The sequence below is a fragment of the Sminthopsis crassicaudata genome, chromosome 3 (genome assembly GCF_048593235.1).
Source record: "Sminthopsis crassicaudata isolate SCR6 chromosome 3, ASM4859323v1, whole genome shotgun sequence".
Lineage (NCBI taxonomy): Eukaryota > Metazoa > Chordata > Mammalia > Dasyuromorphia > Dasyuridae > Sminthopsis > Sminthopsis crassicaudata.
This window is the reverse complement of record NC_133619.1, coordinates 224,676,838-224,702,144: the sequence shown is the minus strand read 5'-3', so window position 1 is coordinate 224,702,144 and position 25,307 is coordinate 224,676,838. Positions and strand designations below refer to the sequence as shown.

Below are 25,307 nucleotides of genomic sequence, written 5' to 3'. Positions count from 1 at the left end.
AAAGATATTTTAAGGTGTCCTACATAAAAGGAGGACCAGACATGTTTTGCTTGATCATAAGAGGGCAGAACGAGGAACAGTGAGTTGAAGGAAGTAAATTTGGGTTTTATGGAGTGAAAAACATTCTCTGAGTTGGAGGTATTCCAAAGTGAAATGAATTGTCTTAAGTACTAATGGGTTCTCTGAAAGTCTTTAAATAAAGGCTAATGACTATGTACCACATATGTTATATGGGAGAACCCTTTTCTGATAATGATCACAACAAAGTGGTTTCTGAAGGCCCTTCCAACTCTGAAGGTGGGATTTGGACCACCTAGTATATTCCTAGTGCAATAACAGAGACTGAGTTAAAGGTGGGCTGCATTTTTCCCCTAACATATTGTAGGCTTGCATAAAACTTTAGAATGCATTTTTTAAAAAAAGGAATTTTGTTTTAGAAATGTGTCCTATATTTTCAGGTTTTATATTCAGGCCAATACACTAACTACTGAAACTATTAAAGCAAAGGCCTGAAAGTGACCTTATGATAGTTGGGCTCATATTATTTCCTTTTTTTCTCTCTGTCTCTTTCCCCTCTCCCTCCTAGAAGGGGCAAACCACTCACCAATCTCTAATTCACTCAACCTCAGGTGAATTATCTCAGCTTAACTAGTAAATGAGTTTGGGGATAAGGTTTAGAGGATTGGGGGAGGAAGGGCTATTTTAGAAGGGTTATTTAGAGAGATGTGCTTATCAGAATCTGCCATCTGGAATTCTAGATAAGCCATTTGAGGGTGGTTGACCTTTGGGAATATCAGCAAGGAAAGAATGGAACCAGAAAGGGCATTGAAGACAAACTTTCCTTCCCACTTTCCCATATTGCTTGGAGCCTCATATCTATTGGTTCTGATTGGGCTTTGGAACAACTTCTTGTCACCATCATTTATAAAAAGTTTACTGAGTACCTACAAAGTGCAGGGTGCTTGGGGCACCAAAAATCTAAAATTTGAGAGAGCTTCTGTTGCACCCTCTGGAGTTCAGAGATATCACCTCATCCAAATATAGACTTTATCCAAGAGTACACACATATGGTTCCCTCTTTTCCCCTCTCCCCCTACCTCCTACAGACACACTCACACACAGACTCACACACTGCAATCTCAAGACAATATAACTGGCCCATCCATTCCTTGATGGATACACCCAAATATTTTCAGTGCTGGCAGGTAAACTCCTGTTGTAGCAATGGTAGTTCCAGGGACCCTTTGCCCAGGACAGGGCAATAACTTTCCCTATGAGGGAAGGGAATGATTCAGAAAAGGGCATTGAGGCTTCTCATCATCCTGTTTTTTTGGAAAGTGTCTATTATCTTAATCTACCCTTGTCCTGAATCTCAAGCCTAGAATCCCAATAGGCCTTTGCTCCACAGGAAGAAAGACCAGTGAAACATCATAACCTATTGTCTCGGGCAGGGTAGAGATGGTAAGATAGCCAAGATGGACCACAGACAGTGGTGGAATGAGACAAATACAGCCTTATCACTTTTGCCTACTACAAGGGAACATTCTCATATATAATTTCTCATGTGCAGGACTCCCAATTTACAGTGTATTTGCCTCTCTGGCAATGTGAAAGTTGAAGGTGGAACTTCTTTCTCTACTTTTTTGCTAGTTTTCCCTTCATCAGATTAGACTTTGTCCTTAATTTTATTAAGCCTCTAACCCCTGGCTCTAAGGGTCCTGTGCCATTTGAGAGACTACTGGCTCAGGCCAACTATTATGGGTGAAAAAGAGCAGGAAAAATTGCTGGTATCAACTACTTGGTGAGCACTGGCATCCCTGGAAAGGATGTTCCATGCTTCCTCTTAGATCTTTGTTTTAGAGCTGCCATGGTCCCAACTGTTTTCCCCCAAATTTCTAAGGCATTCCATTCTCTTCTGCCTAACTCTGGGTCCAACTTGCAGTGACTTCTCACATCAGGCAGAAGGGATTTCAGTCTATTAATCAGTGAGGATGTAGCTCTCAGAGTACCTCACCCTCTTCTGAAGCAGCTCTGTTAGGTGGGGGTTCAAACTTCCACTTGGTAAATGGGAAATTCCTGGAGAAAGACTCCAATACTTTCCTTTTTCTAGGAAATACTGCCCATGAGGTTGGATGTCTCCTTTCCTTATTTCCATTTTCTGTTCAAGCCTAGGTTTTCAGCTAGGCTCATAAGCCACTGATATCTTGGATAGGGCTTCCCTTTGAAACATGGAAAGCCTATCTATGGATAGTTCATAGGCTTTTCCTCAAGGGGAAAAAATAAAACCAAAAAAAAACCACTTCCAACTTATCAGCCAAAAGCTCACCAAGGCTCTGAGACTTATTGGGAAAGAGCCCTCAAATCTCTCCTCACAAAGGACCCCAGGTGACATACAACGCAAGGCAGAGTGGGCAAGGTAGACTCCCACTGGCATAGAGGCCCTGAAAGAGAGTGTGCAAAGCTGGGATGGTGGAGCAGGAAGAAGAGAAGGGTTGAGGGAACTTGTTCTCTCAGGAAGGTGGTCACCATTTGGAAGTTGTTTTTCTCCCCTGAGTTAGGATTCCATACTGTAGGGGATGGGGGTGGGGATCACCTCCCCCAGACCCATCCTCCACAGGGCCTCGGATTCTTGGCACTCAGTATACGCACAGATCAGGGAACTTCATCTCATAGACGGGGATGGAATGATTCTGTGGCTGGCCATAGGCTGCTGTGATGGTACCAGATGGGCTTGGGGGAGGTCTGAAGACAGCAAGAAGAGATTGAAGGGAAAAGTCATGTTAGGGTTACAAATAGGATAAGCTAAAATCAATCTTCTCCTGGGGTAATGTGGGAGAAGACACAGATCCCCAATTACAGAGACCAAATCCATGAAGGTCAAGCCTTTCAAATTTCAATTCAAATTCAAATACAAATTCAATTGAAGCCTTTAGACAGAGAAAGGACAGGATCCAGGAGAAAGTAAGCTAGCTCTGAAGTCAGAGGGTCTGGGTTTGAATTCTATTTGGTGTTTATCTGAGTGGCTGTGGGCATGTCGTGACTACTACTTTCTCTCCTTGTGTCTCAGTTTCCTGGATCTGTAAAATGAGTGGGGTTGGACTAGATGGCCCCTAAGTCCTCTTTTAACTATAGCTCTCTGATCTTATGATCTTATGGGCAATCATGTCTTTATGTTGTGCTCCAAAACTTTTATTTTAAGGATAAATTTATGATGAAGGCCATAATTAGAGAGCCATTCTGTGTTCTTTTCCTGAAATCATTTCCTAATTCACTGACATCTTTCCTTTTCCAATGTCAATCAGTATAGATTAAAATTCCCAATTATAAAAAGGAATAAATCCCAGGCCTCGTTGGGGGCTCCAGAAAACAGAAGCAACAAGTGATGATTTTGGAGAAAAGGGCCTTTGAAAGATCAATATTGAAGGCCACTTACCTGATGGTGATTTCAAAGATCTGGTTGAGTTTGCTCTGTAAAAGTGATGCCTGTAAACCAGAATTGAAAAGAAGGTAAATTTGTTGGCCCCTGACCACATCACTTAACTACAGATTCCTGTGGCCAGTTTAGGGCCAGAGGGCCAAGGGAGGGACATAATGTTACTTTTATCTTTGTCCTTGGACACCTAGGATGAATGAAAAACCCCTGAGACAGAATTTCTGGGTGATTCATAATCAAATTATTAACTAATCTAGCTAATAAGCAAATCATTAGTGGTTCCTCTTGATAAACAAAAGAAACAGAAAATCTAAAAGTCTTAAATATTTCCTGAGAGGAAATTTCCTTGACAACTGAAAATCAATTCTGATTGGTAGACAGTTAATGAAATGGTGAATTAGAAGTCTAGCTTTTCCTGCTGAGAATTTGGCTTGGTCATGAGACTCGGCCACCTCCAGCCATATGGACAGGGAAATCCTTTTCCATCTAGACCACTGGCTGGTTTTCTCCTTCATGAGATGGGCCACCTTAATTGGGGAAAAAATTATGGCTAAACTGGATTCTGTTTATACTCTAAACAAAAGTAAGGTCTCTTAGTTGGGTGGAGTCCAGCTCAAGATCCAAGAGCATGTTCTTTCAAGGATTAGTATTAATCTCAGTCAGCCACATCCTTCAAGAGGCTGACATCCACAGAAGCTGAGCCTCAATGAAGAGACAGAGCTGAAAAGTTTGGATCCTAAATTTAATAAGTGGTTTTATTATGATAGAAAAAATGATTTCTTTTATAGCTCTATATAGAGGCAGCAATCTGCTTGGATTTTGGTCTGCATGAGAACCATATCAGAGAGGTCTTGGGTACCTCCCTTTTAAAGAACCAATTAGAGAGAAGAACATGGCATAGAGGACAGTCAGGAAAACTTAAGCTTAAGTCCTGCTTCTGACACATAATGGCAAGTCTTGGGATATGTAGGCAACTCTCCAATTTTAAGTTGTAGAGAAAGGGTTTATATGCAGTGATAGAGGGGATTTCCTCACTGGGAGATGCCGTACCAATAAAAATAGAGGACCCGATTTAAAAAAAAAAAATTCTTTTATAAGAGTTAAGTAATTCATGGAAGGATAACAAAATGGAATCATTTCCCAAGAATAATGGAGTCAGTCTAATTTAATAAATATTTATTAAGTGCTTACTGTGTACAGGCATTATGCTAGGTGTTGGGGATATATAAAGAAAGAATGAAATAGTTGTTCCTGCTATCAAAGAGCTTATCCTCTTGGGACCTAACTGATCTTTTTCAGTGACCTAGGGGAAAACCTCTTTCCACTTTTCTGCCTCATTCTCTCTGTTTCAGAAAAATAGTAATGCTCTACCTCCCAAGGATGAGAATAAAAGAGTAGCATAACATGGGGTTGAGAGCACTGAAAGAGGAGAGATAGAAATGCAAAATATTTTGCATTTAGTGCCTAAAATGTTTTTATTATTGATGTCCCATCAAATTTTGGCCCTATCAACTCATGAAGATCATTCATAGTCTCATGAAGTGTTTCAATCTGCTTTGGGGGAGAAGCTGTCCATAACCAGTGAAAACCGGAATACATGGAGTAATAAAATTTAGCTTGTTATTGTTTAAAAAACATCTTTTCTCTTTTCCCTCTGAAATTTCTTCCTATTGACTCCTTTCTCTAAAAAACAAAACAAAACAAAACAAACTTATTCAGTCACTTTTTTCCTTCTTCAAATCCTTCTTCCACAATCCCTGTTTCTAAGAAAACTAATCTCAGTTTCTAGATATTCTGATACAGTCAGCCCTGCCAAATATCATAGAACTTGGTACCCATCAGTCAGTTGTCTCTTGGAGATATCCATATTATTTCACCATGGCTGACTTCTTGAGAAAAGGAGCTATTTAAGTTGTCTCCACATAGCAATGTGTTGTTGTTGTTGTTTTAATTTTGTATTTGTTTAAAATAAAAAAATTACAAAAAGAATTTAAAACTTCTCTACTTTATAGCTCCATATCTAAATTAACTGGCCCAAAAGACTGAATCATAATAGGGCTTTCTTGGTACTTTGGGGGATGATACTCAACCCAAATATTTCAATAGAGCCACAATTCCATTGAGAGTATCCTTTTTAACAGTGAAGATCTCAAGCCATCCATGCTGCTTTAAGATTATCCATGTGCAGCTTTTGACAAGTAAGAATTTTTGGCCCTTTATGTCTAATGGCATTCTTTACTCCACTAATACCAGATGAAGATGAGTTATGAATACCAGAAAATACTAGAGATGGTCCATCCCTGGTGGTCAGCCTTTATTTCCCAAGTGGAATGGGCTTAGGGAAAGGCACAAAAGAAGCCCAGAAAGTTTTTGTTTGGTGTTATTATTTCAGTATTGATATATTTCAGTGTTAATCCTTATTAATCCTAAAGAATCGATGTCAGTCTCCCCAGGGCTTCAACACTCACCCGGGCCCCACAATGTGCAGCAATCTCCTCAAAAGGTGCCTTCTGGAACTTCTCAACCACTTGCCGTCGCCGCTCACGCTCTTGTTCCTCTACTGCCACACTATCCACTAAAAACAGAAAGTTTAAGTTAGTATCATGGTAATGGACAGAGTGCTAGGGGCCTGGAATCAGGAAGACTCATCTTTCTGAATTCAAATCTGACCTCAAACATGTACTGACTGTGATCCTGGACAAGTCCCCTATCCCTGTTTTCCTCAGTTTCCCTATCTCTAAAATGAGCTAGAGAAGGAAATAGCACACCCACTCCAGTATCTCTGCAAGAAAATCCCAAATGGGGTCATGAAGAGTTGGACATGCCTGAAAAACAATTGAACTTGGCCAGTGATTCGGAATCAGAGGATGGAAATTCCAATGCTGACTTTGCCATTAATATAAGCATCTTTGGCAAATCATGGCTTCATTCTGGTTTCTTCCTCTTTAAAATGTGAATACTATACTTGTCCTATCAACTTCACATTGTTATAATTTTCAAGTGGAAAATATGTATGAAATAAAATTATAGACATAATTATAACTTATAAAATAATAAATTATTATTTTCAAGTGTTACCAAAAAGGCAAAGTACTTCTATTATAACCCAGAAAATTCTGAGAGAATGAGATAGTGGGGAAAAAGTAGGAAAACACCCAGAGCATGGTGCCCTGAACCAGGGCACAACATGAGGACATCTGGAGGAAAAGGTAGATGCAAAAGGGAAAGGAGAGACAAAGGTTGGGGGGGGGGGAGGGAAAGAGCTCTCTAGTCCTGGTTCTGTCACCAATACACTGTATGATCTTAGGCAAATTATGTGACCTCTATGGCCCCCATTTTTCTCATCTATAAAAAGAAGAGATGGAATAGGTCCCTTCCACCTCATATGTTCTATTAAACTATGGTTTAATGACAGGATGCTAGAGATTAATGACACTTCCCAGTTCTGCCTAGCACCAGCCCAGAGTATATAAACATGGGTAGGTTTCTGAGTAGCTACAATGGAAACTCACCCATCATAAGTGCTGATACAGTGTGCACTAAATAGTCCCTCATTATACATGTTACTAGAATCAACTGGTATATTTGTAAGTTTTATTGATTTTTGTTTCCTCACAAACAATTTAAATTTTTTTTTGTAAAAGAAATTCTTTGTAACTTTAAAAATTCTTTGTAACAAAATATAGCTCTATAAGTAGAGGAGGGGAAAGAGATATATTTGGCAATGAAAGGGATATTTAAAAAAAAAAGAAAAAAAGTACTTTTCAATTCTTGAAATTGGAATTATATTGGAAAATTGAAGACATTTGATCACCATATACACAGATCCCATTCGTTTCAGTTAGTCCTAACTTACCAATGGCCTTCTTTAGGGTCTCATAGGTAATCTCCTCAGCAGGCACTCTCTATAGAGAAAAGAGATGTTTTTGAAAATTAGCTTTCTTAGGAAAGATGAAAGAAGGATGAAGATGTCAAATGATATTGGGGTCTCTCAGGCTTTTAGAATTCCCTAGTACCCTTATTTATCAAAGTCCCAGGCTCAGAAATTAAAAGCCATTTAATTTGTCAGAAACTCTTCTAGACTAGTAAGATACCTTCAAGGGAGCTACATTGTATACAGAATTTGACAGCTGTCTTCCCCCAGCCCCGCCCTGATCATTTCCCTGGCCAAAAAAAATAAATTGATAAATTCAGAGATGGGTTAGAGAGATCCAGTTAGGTCAGACCTTGACTCAGATCAGAAATTTTATTTCAGAAAGACCCCCTACAAACCTCCCCTCACATAATCTGTCTTTTATACTCATTACCAATTCATTTACCAAATATTGTGTGACAAGATCATTATATAATTTGTTTTTAAAATATTGGTCTTTTGAATGAGTTTAAGATATTTAGAATGGGGGGGAAAGATTAGGTAACCCTTAAGAAACATCTTTGCATGATAATTATTCTACACATTACAGACTTAGCAAAGGAGAGATTCAAGGCTGAGCATTTATAAAGAACGTAGAAAGGGGAAAAAGATAAGAGATAAAGTTTAAAAGATCTTATCCTTTTGGCTCCTTTATGTTGTCTCCCTCTATTAAAATGTAATGGTTCTTTCATCCCTTAGTAACTCAGTTGCTGAAGTAACTTTTTATGATTAAAAGGAAATCACCATGGGTTTGGATGTAGAATATATTTGGACAGAAAAAAATGTTTCTGACCTGAAAAAAGAAAGATGAGGGAATGGGGAACAAGGGAACTGAGACCCAGATGCCCATGAGTCAGGAAATTGTTAGTTTTGGAGTTAGTGATAAATCTATCATTTGCAGTGAAGTATATGTGTTTATTTTGAGACTAAAAGTAGCAGCAATTGCCCACATGTCCAGCACTTCACAGCTGGCTTAAGGAAAATCAAGGAATGAATCCAATATAAATTTATCTTGACTTTTCATAGATATCTCTTATGGAAGGTACTCTGAGAGATACTGATATTCTATTAGCTTCCTTGATATCACACTTTTATAGTTGTATGCCTAGCATCTAGGTCAGTGCATAGAACATGAAGGATTCTTAATTGGTCATTAAATTGAATCCAATTAATAGCACACATCACCAATTTTATAATAGAATTCAATAGGAAAAGAGGGCTCAAGACTTAATAGAAATTTGTTTTAAACACATAAATGAATGAATTACAAAGCATTTACTAAGCAGTTACTTTGTGTCATGCACTGTGCTACTAAATGATATGGATTTAAGAGAACACAGAAATAAAGTCCAAGAGCAATGTATTTTTGAATGTGAAAAGGGAAATTAGCTCCCTCTCCTGGATCAGGATGGTATATAAAAAAGAAAGGAATTTACCTCTTCCTTCTCTGGGCTGTTTCTTGATTCTACCTCCACCTGAAGAGAAATGGTTTCACCAATGCTCTTCCTCTTAGATAGGCGATCTTCATCTGGAAAAGGATTCCCAGAAATTCAGAGTGTTTAGAGTAAGCCATGAGAACTTGGTAGTGAGATTCTCAGACCCTTTTATTCCTGCTCTCTGAAACTTTCACTAATTCACCAAAAAAAAAAAAAAAAAAAAAATGCTAAGAGAGAAAATAAAAAAATGCTAAGAGAAAAAATAACCCAGCCAGAGTTCTTCAGGGTGAGGCACAGATTTCGAAATAAAATGGGAGTTGGAATTTGGGCTCTGCTGCAGATCTGCTGAGTCCGTCTGAGCCTTGATTCTCTAGGGCTCATATTTCCCTATTGTTCAATGGAAACAGGAAACCCAAGAGCTCTAGTTAAGGCTTTGAAGTCATTTGAGATCCATAGGAGATTCCATCCCCTGAATGGGGAAGGTTTAGCAAATCTCAGTCAGCACCAGATTTATTAATCATAGGTCAAATTATTCCTGGAATAGGTTACCCCTAAAGATGCTAGGCTGATGGATAAACCCCAACATAGTCAACAGGTTTCATGCTATAGATTTTCTCAGTATTTACCAGTCCTGAATGTCATGAAAGATTGCCAAGAAAGGCAACCTGTGGAGTCAAACTTAAACTAGGAAAAGTGAGGGAGATGAAAATGGATGTCCTCGTACTTTAATCCTACCTGTAAGTTGAGGGATGTATGGTGTGCAGAGCCTATCAGAGTTGTAGCCACTGCCCCCAAGAACTTCACTGATCTTACTCTGACGGAAGAGGAGCTCAATCACCACTTGATCCAGATTCTGGGACAACCTGAAAGACATAAATGGGAAAGAACAGAGGAAGGGAGAAAACAGAATTATGGAGAGATGCAATAGCTGTATACTTTCACAGTTTCCTTCTGGTCTTCTCTCTCCAAAGAAGGAAGCCAACTCTTCTGACCTGTGTTGCCCAGGCTATCTGTCTAGGATAATCCAGGACCAACTGTGTAGCCCCCAAATGATCAAAAAGGCATAAACTAAAGCGATACTTCCCTTAAGCATTTCTAATAGATGAAAGTGATACTACTCTGTGGACAATATAGCATGCTTTAGGCAATAATATCACTGGCAGCAAAGGAAACCCCATGTAATGCTGATATGGTATATGGATAGTGTCATGTCAAGAGTGAGCGTTCCAGAATTCACTTCCCTATGAGTATGATCAATGTTCATAAGGCTGTCATCCACACTGACATATAAAATGATGATCAGTCACCTGGTGCCTGGTGCAGTTCAACCTAGGATGCCAACACTGAATTGTATGTATGTGGTGGTGATGGAGGAGGAAGAGGAAATTATCCTACTTTGTTCTCCTTTCTGTTAATTATATAGCCCTCTGTAGGGCTTCCTGCCTTCAAGATCCCTTCTCCCACTTTAACAGGTACCTCTATCATCCCTGAATCCAACAGAAGCCACTTTCTTACCTAGGTCTCTCCACAAACACATCTTCTGGGAGCAAGTATGGTGCTTCCTTCTGCCTGGTCTCTATTACCTGGAATGTGAAAATGAAATAATAAACAGAGTTGGGTCTAGTAAAGAGAATGAGCTCAGAAGAGAGAGGTAAGATCAGAGACTCTTCTTCGTGTTTTGCCATTTCCTACCACAATTCCCTAAACAGAGTAGACTTTAAAGCATCAGTGTGAAATTCAGAGAAATGCTGATGGTCCAAATAGCCTACAAAATATTTTGTGGCATCATCAATAAGACATTTTACTTGGTGCGCTATATAATCCAGGCTTAAATCCTAGAGGGCTATAGTATCTTCTCAGCCCTAACCCCTTTAACTATTTAAAAAGAAATTATAAAGGTCATTTAACAGCCAGTTGTATTGTGACACAGTGACCTGTTTAGGCACCTCTGATAGCACTGGGCAGTGACATATGATCCTGTGTTTGCTCATTCAGCTCTGCCAGTTTTTGACCCTGGAGCTGAAAGGTGGTTAGGTTACCAAAATAACAGGAGGATTGAGAATTGCAGGTCTGAGTATATATGGATGCTTTCTTTACCAGACTAGACATGATTAGCAGAGGGAATACACTACAGTGATGTACATAAAGACAATCCCACAAGGTATTTAATCCACACCTATTGATTTTGAGCTGGAAGGGACCTTAGAGAGTGGCTAATTCAACTTACTCATTTTGCTGATTTAAAAGAAATTACCTTCCCCAAATCACACAGTATAAGAAGAACTAGGATTTGAATTCAGACCCTCTGACTCAACATCCAGGGATCTTTTTATTTTGCCAAACTGTTTCTCTCTTTTGTTATTAGGAAATAATTTTTTTCCTAGTAGAAATAATAGAAGTCAAGTTCCAGCATACTGATTGCTTAACAATTGTGCTTTCCCCAGGTATACTCCTTCCCACCTTCTCCAATTTAGGCAGGGAAAAAATTTAGTAGTCTAGTAGCACAAAAGAATCTTTCACAATCTGGCTCTCATCAGTGTTTCTAGTCATTTCATCTTATCCCCATTTCATGGTCTCTTTGTTCTAATCAAACTGACTTGCTAACTCTTCTCTCTATATGACATTTCATTTCTCCCCTCTGTACCTTTGCAATGACTCTCATTTGGAATGTTTTCTTCTTTCATATTCACTCTTTGACATCTGTAAATTTTCTTCTGCTGACATGGGAGATATGGTGCTGGGCTTGGAATCAGAAGATCGAAGTTCAAATATGGCTTTAGACACCTACTAGCTATGTGACTCAGATAACTCACCAAACCCCTCTATCTGCCTCAGTTTCCTTGAATGTAAAATAGGGGATAATAGCACACCTACCTGCCAAGTTCTCAGAATCAAATGAAGTAACAGTTGTAAAGTGCTTAGCACAATATCCAGCACATAGTAGACATTATTTATAGGTGCATATTATCTCTTCTTCCCTTCCCTTTCTAGACTCCACTCAGATACCATGTCTTAACACAATGCCTTTCTTTTAATTCTCCACTTATGAAATTTCTTTCCTTTTTATAAATTACTTTGTATGCTTTTATGCATAATTTAGGTGTGTAAATGTTCTATCCCTGTCAGCCTCATAAAAGTCATGTCTACTTATGTGTTGTCTTTGGTGCATGGCACACAGTAGATGCTTAATAAATGCTTGTGAAATTCTGAGAGACTCGAAGCAGGATGGGGCTGTGAATAATACACTGACCTTAGAGTCAGGAAGACCTGAATTCAAATCTAGCACCAAACATTTACTAGATGTATGATCCTTGGCAAGTCACTTAACCTCATTGCCTCAAAAAAGAAGAAAAAGAAGCAAAAGGGAAAAAGGAAAAGGCTAGAAAATTTTTTGATAGGGCTACCAACCTCATGGATATGCTGGCAGAAAGCAGGCACAGCAGTAAGTTGACTGATGAGGTTCAAGTAAGCAGCTCCGAGAGCATAGAGGGCACAGCGGTTGTACACAGGCAGATTTTCTTCATTGATATGGGCCACTTCCTATGCCAACATAAAGACAATCCCACAAGGTATTTAATCCACACCTTCTATCAGGTCCTCCAACTCACCATCCAATCTCTAACTTTACTTACCCTTTTCTGGAAAATTGACTTTCCTCATGATTCATCCCTGAATTAGGAATTTTTATGCCAGGGACAAAAAGCACAAAATACACCCTTGATCTATTAGTAAAGGGAAAGGGAAGACACTGCGACATTATCCCACATAGGATATTATTAAATTTATTAACATCTGTTAAAGTCTATTATTTCTATTTTTAAAATTGTTTTGCTGAAAAATTGTAAATGTCTTCAGCACCCTCAAAATCTGTTACTCTTTGTCAAAGCCACAGCAATCCATCCTGACTGTAGCTCTAATTAAGTCCTATACAGTTTATAGACTATGACTTGTAAGAGAATGGGGGAAAATATCTACTTGAGTCATTCTGTACAATATCCAAAATAAGACAGGTAAATGAAGATGTCATCAATTTTTGTCAGCAAGAACAACCTCATTTGGCTAGAGCATCTTGAAATGTGTGACTTCCCAACTTCTTGGTCCTGCCTTTGACCTCCTTCCTATTGTTCTGCATCCTTGAAAGCCCTCTTCCATCATCATCTCTCTTGATGTTTTTATGCTCCATTAACGTTAGTTCTTTAAGATTGGATACTGTCTAATTAATTTTAAAAGGTTATTAGTCCCTTCATGGGAACCAAGTTTGTCCCATTGTGGGGCAAAGATTACCATTATCCAAACTAAATTAATGATCCACTTATTAGAGTAAAAACAGCTGACTAAGGAAGAGAAAGACAACCCATCTTTCTCCCTGATTCTGGTTTTGAGAGGTGCGTAGATTTAGAACACTGGAAGGCAACATCACTACTTTTTTTTCCTTGTCCTATGTAGGAGCTTATTAGCAATGATGAGTGAAGCAGTCTCTTATTCACATCTGAATTATAAGGTTCAATCATCCAGATCCAAGATGGTCTAAGCCATCCTTAACAAGGTAACCCACGGGTAGCCTCTATGGGATAGCAAAACAAAGATGAAAGTTAAAAAAGGAGGCTGATGGGGGGTAGGAAGTGGAGACAACCTTCATTACATTTCTTGAATGCATTCTGCCATCTGGGAGACGGGTGAGGGGAAGGAGGGGAAAAATTGTAACAAAAGGTTTTACAATTGTCAATGCTGAAAAATTACCCATGCATATGTCTTATAAATAAAAAGCTATAATAATAAAAAAAGAAACTTCAGTGGCTCCCTCTAGAATTAAATATAAACTCCTCTGTTTGTTATTTACAGTCCTATACAATCTGGTTCATCTCATTATCTCTTTCCCTCCATGAGAAACATGTTAAGCTTTAGTCAAACTGGTCTATCTGCTTTCCTTAAGACAAGACACACACTCTCTTATCACCATGCCTTTCCAGCGCCTGAAATGTTCTCTCTCCTCACTTCAAGAACCCCTTTATTCAGTTCAAGTGTGACCTGCTTCAAGAGACATTTCCCGATTTCCTTAGTTGTTAATCCAGTCTCTTAGTGGTCCTTCAACACTGAAATCAATCCTTTTGTATTTACTGTATACATTTATATCCATAAATAGATATATTTGTATCTATTTACTTATCTGTGTAAGTATTTCTTCTCAATGGAATGTAAGTTCTTTGAGGGCAGGGATAGTTTTCATTTTTATCTTTGTATTCTCAGTGCCATGTGTGAGCAACCTATAGCATTGTATTTCTGTAGAGAACTCTCAGGAAGCTAGAAACTTCGGTGTTATGTTCCCCTCCTCCTAAGATTAATCAGGGGTGCATTTAAGTTTGAAATCATGAGAAAGCATAAGGTCCTGACACATTTACAGGGGCATTGTGAGCTTTAAATAAGATTGAATCCCTTGAACTAACAACATACTTCTGAGAGTTAGAGCATAGAAAACAGAAATCAGGGTTGGTGATAGAACAATGGCTTTCATAGTAACATATGGTTTTAAGATATATAAACAACATAATTTCTCTTAATAAATGTTGAATTATCAGCAACCCTGTTTCTCTATTTTTCAACTGCCACTAGCCCATTTGTGTTGTGTTGGCACAACATATTTCCCTATAAGGAAAAAGACTCAGAGAAGTCAGCTGACCAAGTTAGTTGAACAAAATAAGATACTGAGCCGTTGAACTTGATAAACTGATAAAAATCACCCCCAAACAAGAAGTGGGTGAAAGGTAACTGCAAGGGCAGAATGTGCATGCTAAATGAGTTAATTAATAATAACTTCTCTTTCCCAAAGGAGGAGTTTTCTGCCATTTTTGAACACGGGTTGTATGATGGAGAGGGAACATGTCAAAGAGGAACATGCAATGGGAGGATCAAGATGAGTATTCATTTTGTCATTCCCCGGCCTTGGGACTACAAGGGAGGGACTGTCCAGGGTGGATCACAGTTTCTTGCAAGAACCATAAACTAACTTCTTATATTCCGAGTCTTTTTTATCTTTGCAGCATATTTCTAATACAAATATAGTAGTTACTTAATAAGTGTTTACTTAAATGAATTGAATATCATTTTGCCATTCCCTGAAAACTCAATGCTTTCCCAAGAGGCATCCTTCTTGCCATCCAGGGCCCTTTCCCTCCCTTTGGCTCCTTACCACTATGGCCTCACCTGGACAGCCAACACCAGGCGAATGAGGTCCACCACCACTTCCTCGTTGGCCAGCTCAATGCTGATGAGGGCCAGCATGCTGTAGAGAGCCTCATAATGTTTTTGAACATTAGTCTCCTCCTTGCAGCTCATGTAGATGTGTCTGTAGAGCTGCTGAGAATGCTGTGGGTGGGGCAATGAGGCACAAAAATTAGTAAGAGAGACTTTTGCCTTCAGCCCAGAGGGGGCCTTAATGTTATTTTTAAGGCAGTCAGTGCCTCCAAGAGAAGGCAGCTTTTGAACTTGATTGTATAGGCAGGTTCCACAATAAAGCAGACATGACTTGGGTTATTCCCTCCTTTTCCCCTAAAGCAAATTCTAGAGGAGGCTCAGAGAGCCTGGGTGGGGCCATTCAGGGTGATCTTCAGTCTGAAGCTCACTGCTAAGGTTAACCTTCTGCTAGGTTCCTCTTGAAAGTCCACACAAAGCTGCCCATGGGAGTTAGGCACCTCTAAGGAGGTGACAAGAGTAGGGAAAAATCATAAGAGGTGAAGGAGAGGGGAAAAGGCCTCTTGAATAAGGAGGAAAAAAATCTATAAATGAATTTAGGGATCTGGATGTTTGGGGAAGGAGAAGAATCATTCAGAGATACTGCCTTAAGACCTGACCTAGTTTAAGAAGCCAGAAGTGGAAGTGGAGATGGGGGAGAGGTACACCAGCCCTGGGAGGCTTGATTTGCATACCTTCTTCATGAATACAGTGTCTTGCCTGGAGCACTTGTCCACCTTCAGTTTTAGGATAGAGATGTCACTGAGTGTGCTGTGAGGAGAGGAAATAAGGTAGGAATACAGCTTGAATGCTAGCTAGCTCTCAAGTAATTGTCCTTCCATCTCCATTTTCTGGGAAGAAAAGCTTCAGGGATTTCTATCTCACTCCCCTTCATTTGCTAAGGTTCTTAAAAAAAAAAAATCATTCTTAGTCCCTGGGACTTGATAAAGTCAGCATGATAAAATGGATAGGACACTGGAGTAGAAGTCAAGAAAACCTGGGTTCAAACCCTAATTTGTTTTGTGACCCTAAACAATTAATTTAATTTCTCTGTATCTTAGTTTGTAAAATGAAGTGATTAGACATAATGGCCTCAAAGGCCCCTTCCAACTCTAAATTTAAAGGCCAAGGTCACACACTGTGTCCCAGGACATTTTGACTTTTGTCCTGTCTTTGGATTTTGATGACTACAAGAAAGAGGCTGATTACTTTGCTCAACTCTGCCTTACTTAAGTGCAATTCACTCGCAAGGCAAGATACCACCACCATGATGCCATTGGTCCTCTTCAAGAATGAAGGTCATACAATAATATGATTCCAAAATAATCCTAGTTCTTAGGCTCACAGGAAGTTTAAAGCAAACTTAGAGGCCATCTAATAAATCCCCATTATTGTTCAGACAAGGAAACCAAGGTCCAAAAAATCCAAAGTGATTTGGCAATAAGGAACAAAGCTGGGATTTGAACCAAGGTACACTAACTCCAAACCCAGTACTTTTCCCACTGTACCCCAGCTGTCATTATTTTCCTTTATCCCTTTACTATCCAGACTCCATTTCTTTTCTCCCAGATTTCTCTTCCATTCTCTTTGCTGATTGCATCCCATTTTCTCTTTGTCCCTTCTGATTCCCTTATGCAAGAGAAGCTCTCCAACCTGGATTTTACTCTTTCCTCCCAGGTCTTCAATACTTTAAGCTTCTGCTCCTTTCCTTCAATATCTTGGCCCTCCCATAGTCATGGCAATACCTTTTGTTTTCTCTTTCCATCCACCCATATAGCCCAATCCTAGGGTCAATGACTATTCTTAGCCCTCTTGCAGCCTTTGCCTATGGAAAAAAATGATCAAGAGGATAATGATGACAATAGTAATAATAATGATAACAGCCAGAATTTATTTAGTACCTACTATGCACCAGGCATTGTACTAACTGCTTTGAAAAATTTTTACAAAGATTTCATTTGATCCTCACCTCCACCTTGAGAAGGAGGTGCTATAATTAAACCCCTTTTATAGTTGAGGAAATTGAGGCAAACAGCAGTTAGGTGTAAGTGAGTCCCAGGTCACCCAGCAGGTGAATTTGAACTCAAGGCTTCCTAACTCCAGGCACTTTATCCATTATACCACCTTTCTGCTATGACGTTCTATTGTCTTTACAGAGTTGTGTCCAGGTTTCCTTGGTGGACAAGCCTCTTTAAATTCTATAGCTGTGTTCCAGCATAGTGTGAAACTCTTAAAGTCTCCTTCATTCTTCATACCCAAAGGACCTAGAGATCCCATTAACCTGATAGTGGAGAATTTGTGGCGATTGCCATGACGATCTATGAAGCTGATGAGGATCTCCAAGACAAAGAGGCGGATCTCAGCATCCTCCATAAGAGCAGCAGAAAGAAGCCGGTCCAGGAAGGAGCTGGGCAGGGCAGTCAGCATGTTGCTGCACTGGAAGCCAGTGGATACCTGTCAGGAGGCCAAAAAAGGGAAAATCTAGGGATACTTTCTTTTTGGAAACGGGGAATGGAAAGGAAAGGAATAAACATTTAAAGAGCATCTACTACGTACTGGGAACTGTGTTAAGTACTTTTTACAAATATCTCATTTGATTTTCACAACAATCCTAGGAAGTAGTAGGAAGTGTTATTATCCCTATTTTACAGTTAAGGAAACTGAGGCAGAGAGAGATAGACTAACTTGCTGCTTAACATCACACAGGAGGATTTTGAATTCAAATCTTCTAGATTTCAGAACCAGCACTCTAACCACCAGAGAGGAACAAATACACGGAATTAGATTTAAAAATTCTTTCCATCCCAACCACTCCCAGAGTTTAGGGTGGGGCCGTACTAGTAACTTAAGTCTGGGCAAGTCACTTAACCCTGTTTGTCTCAGTTTCTCATTCGTAAAATGAGCTGGAGAAGGAAATGGCAAATCACTTTGCCAAAAAAAAAACCCTAAATGAAATCATGAAGAGTTGGACATGACTGGGAAAAAAGCTACAATAGTAGCAACAAAAACATGCCTGGGCAGTGGACATACAAAAATACAAAAGTTCCTATCCTCAAGGAGCTGACATTCTATTAGGAAGCAGTAAGTAGAGGCCTTCAAAGTCCCAGAGGAGGAATTAGGGAGTTCTAAGACAGGGCATTGATGTGATGTAAATAGAATTTACCAAAATACCGTAATAGTGGTTTGTATGTAGGATGAATTGGAATGGGTCAAGATAGTAATAGCAAGTGTTTTAATAATTTATTTAGAAAGTGATTGAGACCTAGGTTGAGATGACAGCTTTAGAATAGAAAAGCAGGATGTATTTGAGAAATGAAGATAGGGATTGGGAGGCTGAGTAGGAAACCAATCAAAGGAAAGAGATGGATATGACAGGGAGAGAGAAGCAGGGGCCAAGAATGCAGGGATTCTGGGGAAAACCAAAAGGAATAAAGTAAACACAAATGTTATCTGGGAGTTTTTGTTAGGAAAATCTTTCTTACTTTAGGACAGAGACTTGGGTGGGGACAGGGCAGATTTACCTGAAGGAGGGATTTCAGCAGCATGATCTGGGTCAGCCGGTTCCTATTCTCCCTAAGGATCAGAGACACAAATAGCAGAACACTGACATAAGAGTAGTCACTGAATTTGGAGTAATCCCTTCTACTAGCCCTACTCCCACTCACTAGACCTTAGTTCTCAACAAACGGCATCTAACAGAGCTAGAGCAGTGATGCCCTGATCAGGAAGTAGCCATGCTCTTCCCAGATCCAAAGAAACATTCTTTGAGACCTCAGCAACAGGTGAAGGGATGGGGTGGGGATCAAAATGTAAACTGTTGAATGAAGCCATGACAACAATAGGAGGCCCCAAATAGCTGAGCAATTCCAAAAGCAAGAAGAGATAAGCAGAAAAAAAGGAAATAAAGACAGAGGGGAAGAAAGGAAGGATGGAAGGAAAGAAAAGAGGAAGAAAGAGGGGAGGGAAGGAAGGGTGGGAGAAGGGAGAAAAAGAAATCAAACAAGAGCTAAGGAAGGAAAGATCAGAAGAAGAGTGGTTAGGAAGAGAAGAAAATCTAGTCAATTTGGACAGAAAATGCCATCTGCATCCAAAAAATGAACTAAGGAAACTGAATGTAAATCAACACATACTATATTCAACTTCTTTTTTCTGTCGTTTTTTTTTTTTCTCTCTCTCCCATGGTTTTTCCCTTTTGCTCTGATTTTTCTTCTCCCAACATAATTCATAAAATAATATGTATTAAAAATAAATAAACTAGAAAATATAGTCAAGTTGAATTTGGAAAGTTAGAAATTTAGGAGGGGTGGGGACCTGAGGGATGAAGGGAAAAGATACATTTTGATTAACTCACCCTGTCTTTCCAGTCTCCATGGGGTGATGGAGAGAGGGCAGTGGGACTTTGCTCATGATGAAAAGCATTACTTCAGAGCGTTGATAGGTGGGTAGTGTGCTGGCAAAGGAACCTAGATAGGGATGGAGGGCAGAGAGGTGAACTCTAGCTGAGCTGTACAGATGGTTGAGGTCTCACATGGAGAGGCTCTTCAGCACAGAATATTGCTCAGCAATGCTGTAAAACTTTTAAGAACAAATAATGGAAACAATTCTTTGGAAAAGGTTAGAGCCTTACTGCCTTAAAGAATGAAGGAATGTACTAGATGACTCCGGAGAGTTTTTTCTCTCTCAGAATTCTCAAATTATAATCACTATAATTGTGTTTAATATCAGGGATAAAGATCTAGGGAGCAATATTCTCGTTTATTTCAACTACCATATGTTTGAATGGTTGGAAACTCAGTGTTCAAGTACTAATCTCAACCTTTCTTTTCTTCCTTTCCCTTTTTCCCCTCTCCCCTTCTATTTCCTCCTCATCTCATTCCTACTGAAACCAGAAGTCTCTGACCCTATTCTTTCTTCCCCTTCCTTAAAATTAATTTGCCTAACTTTGCATATATTTACTTTCTCTCATCCTTTCTTTCTCCCTCTTGTATGTAGCTCTCTCTGTCTCTCTCCTTTCCCCCTCCCTCTCTTTTCCCCCTCTCTTTCTCCCCCCTTTCTCCATTTCTCTCTCTCCCTCCTCCATCTCTCTTCTTCCCTCCCTTCTCTCTCTCTCCCCCCACCAATCTCTATTTCTGTCATCATTACTTCAAAACAAAAAACTAGCTAAATTCATCAAACAAGCTGTGGTAAGTAAGGGCTTGCTCCTCCTCCCCTGACAAAAAGTTTAGGAAGAATTAGGAAGGAGGTGAAGAATCTTTCTTGGATGTCTTATCCTTTAGGGAGATACTGATTCCTGCTCCAAGGGCTCCCTCCCCACCCCCATGGGCCATCCATCCATCCCACACCGGTGGTCTTGATAACAGCCTCCTGAAACATTCTCTCCTCATGCTCCTTGATGATCTTGGTACCAACACTGACGGCTCCATCGTAGCTGCCGGTCAGGGCATAATCAATGCTGAGCCGTAGCTGCCTCAGCAAAGTATTGAACATCTCTAGCACTGTAGGACCTGAAGAAGGCAATGAGACAAGAAAGGAGAAGTTGGGCCTGGTGTTCACCTCTGCCTTCCCTTGCCCATGATGCAGTCATTTTTCAATTGGATCTGATTTTTCGTGACCCTGTTTGGGGTTTTCTTAGCAAAGATACAAAAGTGGCTTGCCATTTCCTCCTTCAAGACATTGAGGAAACTGAGACAAACAGGGTTACGTGACATGCTCAGGATCACACAACTAGTGTCTGAGGCCATATTTGGACTCAGGTCTTCCTGACTCAGCACCTAATCCACTTACTTAATAATGGAACCCAGCTAAAGACTATTTGTAAATTAATGTTTTTCCCAACTATTCTTAGGAGCAGAGGTCACCAACTTAAGAACTAAAAGACAACTTAAAGACCGTCTAATCTCATTTTACATTAGGAAAGTGAAGTCCAGAGGGAGAAGGAGTACAGTGTGAGAAAGAGCGAGGGAGGCCAATTTGATTGATCTGTTAAATGCATGAAGAGTAGCAGTATGCACTAAGACTAGGAAGGCATGATGGGGCCAGTGTGTGAAGAATTTTAAATGCCCAATAGAGGAGCTTAGAGGTGATCTGAGAGGCAATAGGGAGCTATTGAGGTTTATTGAGTAGGGAAGTGACATCACTAGATCTATCTTTTAAGATAATCATTCTGATGCATGTGTGGAGGGTAGATTAGAAAGGAGAGAGACTTTAAAGGAGATAAATTAAGAGGCTACTGAAATGGTTTGAGTGAGGAATGATTAAGTGCCTACTGGTCTTGTGAGGGGAAAGAAGGGGATAGACATAAGAGATGAGATAAAAAATGACAAGATTTGGCAATGTGGAGGCTGAGTGAGTGAGGGGTCAGACTTGGAGACCACTCTTTTGATGACAGGAATTGGAAGAAAGTATCTGGGCAAAGGAAGTTTTCTTTCCTGCCTCTTCAGAAGCATCTGTTGTCCTCTTTCCCTCAGCATTCCCCTTACCCACAGAGCCAGTAGCAGCAATGACAGCTGCCTCAGACAGGACCTCCACAATGCCCGCACGGATGGTGGCTGCACTTCGACTGTTGGCATCCAGGTGACTCAGGAGCTGCTGGATCACAAGATGGGAGTGCTGGGGCTAGAAACGAGGAGAGGGGATGGCATTGGCCCTGAACTCAATTGCTTCCCATCTTCACCCGGCTAAGCTATTTCTGTAAATTTTAGGTCCCCATTGTCCATCCCAAATGTTACCATTGTTCATATTACTTATATAATTTTTTATATCATTGACCCTCTTGGAGGTCTTGCTAATGCCTAAGGATAGCTTTTCAGAACAATGTTTTTAAATAATTGAAGAAAATTATCAGTTTAAGTTAGAAGTTAAAGATGTAATTTTTTCCCCATCCAGATTAATAGACCCCTCCCCTTGAAGTCTATCCACAGGTCCTCAAAGGGGGGTGGTGGTTTAAGAACCCTTCTCCTGAGATAGGTTACTATCCAACTCAGGTATTAGAGGAACAAAAATTCCTAAGGTCAGAGAACTAGACATTTTGAATTCCAGTCTGTTAGTGTAACAAGTCAGTGACAGAACCAAGTATTGTGACCATCCTAGTTTTTTTCTGGATACTTCAGTTTCCCATCTTATCTTATCATCATCTTCTCACATCTTAAAGTACCCAGCCCAAGTCATACTGCTGTGGAAGATAGCTTGGCTTAGAAAACCAGGCTATGGGCCAGAGCCACGCTGGAGGCATTGTGCCCGCTACTTCTTAGTTCCATTTCCTGCTGGCTATATACAGCACCATTCTAGGCCAAAGGAGGCATCATACCTGAACTGAATACATGATGATTTTAAAGCAACGGATGGCAAACACCTTGGGTTCCCAGAGAGAATGGTTATCTAGGTGACTGTGGAGGGAGAAAACATGGGAAAAACAAGAGTGTGATGCACTATGTGGTATCAGCTTAATTTGGGGCAGAGAGATACCCTCCCCCTTACCCAAGGGGCCTACTAGTCCTGATTCTCAACTGATTCCCAACTTTGTGGATATGTAAGCAAGGGCTAATGGGTAGAAATAAAAGAAGGAAATCAAGGGGATGTAGGAGCTGTCCAAAACCTGGAATGAAGTTATGAGTTGGGCCTAGAGGGGCACAGGATTGTGGATTCAATGCAAAGAGCTGGTTTTCTGACCACATTTCTGCCCTATCAAGGTTTTGAGCTTGTGACCTTTGGAACCAACCTTCCAAATGGAATGCCTGCCAATATACTGTCTCTTCCAACCAAGCAAGGTTTTTCCTCTCCATTCAAATGAGGAGTTAAATGAAACAGGCAGGGGGATACATACCAACAGGACAGAGTAAGAATGATGTATGACTCACAAGCCTATCCTTCCAGTGGCCTCTGGGTGGTCTAGACTATCCACACAGAGAACACAGCTACAACTTCTTTTTCCTTTCACACAGGAAGCAGGGGATAAAGAGTTTCAGGTGTGGGGGTTTAAGGGGACCAAGCATTTGAAAGGGTTAAATGTCTTAACCTCTCAGCATCTCAATTTCCCCTAAAGCAATAGAATTCAGATAGAAACTCACATGAGTACAGGTTTGATGGCATTTTTGATATTGCCATAGGCAGCCCTGCCCAACAGCTCTCGGAGGCATCTCTCAGCCAGCTCTGCTGGGCTCTCTTTTTCCTTCTCTGTGGCCTGTAAGGGTGAAGGAGACCTGCTGTGGAAATACAGACAAAGTAGGTGTCAGGGTGTACCTGAAAACCATGAGAAAAGATGTAGATGGAAAAGAGATGCGGCAGGCAGTGATGCAAAAAGACCTTTCTCACTTCTTTCTACCAATAACAAGCTATTCAAAAGTGATTGCACTTCTCTGAACCTCTCAGAATTCATTTATTCATTCATTCATTTGTTCCATAAGTATTTATTAAGAACTTATTATGTCCCAGGCACTAGCGTTAGATGCTGGAATTATCCAGTTCTTTTTTCTTTTTTTTTTTTTAATTTAATTTTTATTTTATTTTATAATTATAACTTTTTTTTTTGACAGTACATATGCATGGGTAATTTTTTATAACATTATCCCTTGCACTTACTTCTGTTCAGATTTTTTCCCTTCCTCCCCCAACCCCCTCCCCCAGATGGCAGGCAGTCTTATACATGTTAAATATATTACAATATATTCTAGATACAATATATGTGTGTAGAACCGAATTTCTTGTTGCACAGGAAGAATTGGATTCAGAAGGTAAAAATAAGAGTTTACACTCATTTCCCAGTATTCCTTTTCTGGATGTAGCTGGTTCTGTCCATCATTAATCAATTGGAATTGGATTAGCTCTTCTCTATGTTGAAGATATCCACTTCCATCAGAATACATCCTCGTACAGTATCGTTGTTGAAGTGTATAATGATCTTCTGGTTCTGCTCGTTTCACTTAGCATCAGTTGATGTAAGTCTCTCCAAGACTCTCTCTATTTCTCCTGTTGGTCATTTCTTACAGAACAATAATATTCCATAACATTCATATACCATAATTTACCCAACCATTCTCCAATTGATGGACATCCATTCATCTTCCAAGATGCTGGAATTATCACAGAATATCAGAGTTGGAAGGGACCTAAATAATCATTTAGTTCAACAAAACCACAAAAAAATTAATTCTCAGGGCTAAGCCACAATGGAGGAGTACAGTCAGAAGACTCCCCTAAACTCTCCCCTAAATCCCTCCAAACAACTGACCTAGAATAGATCTAGAAGAGATAATTTTAAAATTATTGGACTACCTGAAATCATGATAAAAAAAGAATTTAGAAATAATCTTTCAATAAATTATCAAGGAGTTATCAAACTGTGTATATCCTTTGACCCAGCATTGCTGTTATTGGGATTATATCCCAAAGAAATACTAAAGAGCGGAAAGGGACCTGTATGTGCCAAAATGTTTGTGGCAGCTCTTTTTGTAGTGGCTAGAAACTGGAAGTTGAATGGATGTCCATCAATTGGAGAATGGTTGGGTAAATTATGGTATATGAAGGTTATGGAATATTATTGTTCTGTAAGAAATGACCAACAGGAGAAATACAGAGAGGCTTGGAGAGACTTACATCAACTGATGCTGAGTGAAATGAGCAGAACCAGAAGATCACTATACACTTCAACAACAATACTGTATGAGGATGTATTCTGATGGAAGTGGAAATCTTCAACATAAAGAAGATCCAACTCACTTCCAGTTGATCAATGATGGACAGAAATAACTACACCCAGAGAAGGAACACTGGGAAGTGTATGTAAATTGTTAGCACTACTGTCTATCTACCCAGGTTACTTATACCTTCAGAAGCTAATAATTAATGTGCAACAAGAAAATGGTATTTACACACATATATTGTATCTAGGTTATATTGTAACACATGTAGAATGTATGGGATTACCTGTCATCGGGGGGAGGGAGTGGAGGGAGGGGGAGATAATTTGGAAAAATGAATTTAAAAAATAATAAAAAAAAAGAGAAAAAAAATAAATTATCAAGGAAAACTGCCCTGATATTCTGTAATCAGAAGGTAAATAGAAATTGAAAGAATCTATTGATCGCCTCCTGAAAGAGAGAGCAAAATGAAAACTCCCAAGAATATAATAACCAAATTCCAGTCCTCCCAGGTCAAGGAGAGAATATTGCAAGCAACCAGAAACAAACAATTCAAATATGGTGGATGCATGATCAGGATAACACAAAATCTAGCAGCCTCTAAATTAAATTAAAGGATTGGAAGGTTTAAAACATTATATTCTGGAAGACAAAGGAGCTAG

At 39.7% G+C, this 25,307-nt stretch overlaps 1 protein-coding gene across 1 annotated transcript in view; it reads right to left on the bottom strand.

The window, feature by feature from the left end:
* Positions 1–2,310: 2,310 nt before the first annotated feature.
* Positions 2,311–25,307, bottom strand: part of EFR3B (EFR3 homolog B) — a 108,934-nt gene continuing 85,937 nt past the window's right edge. Inside the window, exons 7-23 of the mRNA XM_074300054.1 lie at positions 23,077–23,211; positions 22,317–22,395; positions 21,490–21,625; positions 20,353–20,514; positions 19,362–19,473; positions 18,532–18,583; positions 17,292–17,464; positions 15,706–15,781; positions 14,984–15,145; positions 12,191–12,322; positions 10,298–10,365; positions 9,518–9,645; positions 8,783–8,874; positions 7,290–7,338; positions 5,902–6,008; positions 3,434–3,483; positions 2,311–2,742 (exon numbers count right to left, since the gene is read on the bottom strand). Of these exons, the coding sequence (XP_074156155.1) occupies positions 2,637–2,742; positions 3,434–3,483; positions 5,902–6,008; positions 7,290–7,338; positions 8,783–8,874; positions 9,518–9,645; positions 10,298–10,365; positions 12,191–12,322; positions 14,984–15,145; positions 15,706–15,781; positions 17,292–17,464; positions 18,532–18,583; positions 19,362–19,473; positions 20,353–20,514; positions 21,490–21,625; positions 22,317–22,395; positions 23,077–23,211 (1,819 nt within the window). The 3' untranslated portion in view covers positions 2,311–2,636. The remainder of the gene's footprint in view (positions 2,743–3,433; positions 3,484–5,901; positions 6,009–7,289; positions 7,339–8,782; positions 8,875–9,517; positions 9,646–10,297; positions 10,366–12,190; positions 12,323–14,983; positions 15,146–15,705; positions 15,782–17,291; positions 17,465–18,531; positions 18,584–19,361; positions 19,474–20,352; positions 20,515–21,489; positions 21,626–22,316; positions 22,396–23,076; positions 23,212–25,307) is intronic.